Source organism: Rhagoletis zephyria, unplaced genomic scaffold, assembly GCF_001687245.7.
Source record: "Rhagoletis zephyria isolate East Lansing unplaced genomic scaffold, Rhagoletis_zephyria_1.1 Rzeph_scaffold_63401, whole genome shotgun sequence".
NCBI classification, from domain to species: Eukaryota; Metazoa; Arthropoda; class Insecta; order Diptera; family Tephritidae; genus Rhagoletis; species Rhagoletis zephyria.
Genome location: NW_016220452.1, coordinates 1 through 999, shown reverse-complemented (window position 1 = coordinate 999; position 999 = coordinate 1). Strand labels below are relative to the sequence as shown.

Here is a 999-nt window from a genome sequence, read left to right as displayed (position 1 = left end):
AAAGTTGCAGATTGCAAACTTAGTTTTATGTTGAACATGCTTGACACTATTTTTTTGATGCAAATTGTGTAATTAACAAAATTCTTTAAAAATGGAACTTTTAAATTTATTTTAAATAAAACAGCAAACTTTTTTTGCTTAAATAAAGGAAATTAATCACTGTCAAAGTATTAACAAGTTAGTAATAACAATTAAAATTTGTTCCAGTACTGTTTCGAATCCAGCCATGCAAGCTGCTTACACGAGTGAAGAGGCTAATCAACTTTGGCCCTCCGCACTCGTTGAAGTGAGAAGCAACGCCAGTGATGACATTCAATGAGCCAACCCGTTTCACAGCTGCTCCGCCTAGATCACCCACGCAAATTCCCGTTCCACCATGGTCAAGATCTCCGGCACAAAACATTGTTTCATCAATATATTGGCCAATTGACTGGTAGTAACGCTTGCACGTGTTTCCGGCATATGGCAACTCAGTTTGTCGCAATCGCGTCGACAGTTGGCCAGTTTGGTCTCGAATATAACCCCACCCAGCGACTGTCAACCTTTCAAAATTAACTTCATCTTCAGAACAGCGAAGAGCCGTTTGATTGTAAATGCTGCTAGGAAAGTATGGCCCAGTACGAATAACAGCAATGTTATAATATAGTTGGCCTGGTTTGTAATTGGGGTGAATATACACAGAACTTGGTGTCCATATGTTTGCAACAATGCCGCCCCAGTTGTGCTCGTCAGTGTTGTAGCGAATATGGTGGGTGTTATAAGAAACCCTGAAAAATAAAAATAATTTTAGTTTTTGAAATTCTGAATTAATAACAGAAAGTTATTTTAAAAATGTTATTATCTTACTTGGATGCGCACTCAGCAGTCGTAAGAACTTCATCATCACCGATTATTGTGCCTCCGCAAATGTGGTTGCCGGTTTTGGTTTGAATTGATACATGGTAAGGCGCTTCGTAAATTGATATTTCGGCACCATTGACGATTCGATGGTCACTACGA

General features: G+C 38.8%; 1 protein-coding gene across 1 annotated transcript; it reads right to left on the bottom strand.

Annotated features, from left to right (window-relative positions):
• Window positions 1–241: 241 nt before the first annotated feature.
• LOC108356689 (trypsin, alkaline C-like) lies at window positions 242–767 on the bottom strand (the record flags this gene model as incomplete). The annotated part of the gene is made up of 1 exon (XM_017607787.1): window positions 242–767. A coding segment is annotated over one exon (526 nt), but the record flags the coding sequence as incomplete, so codon positions are not given.
• Window positions 768–999: the final 232 nt, after the last annotated feature.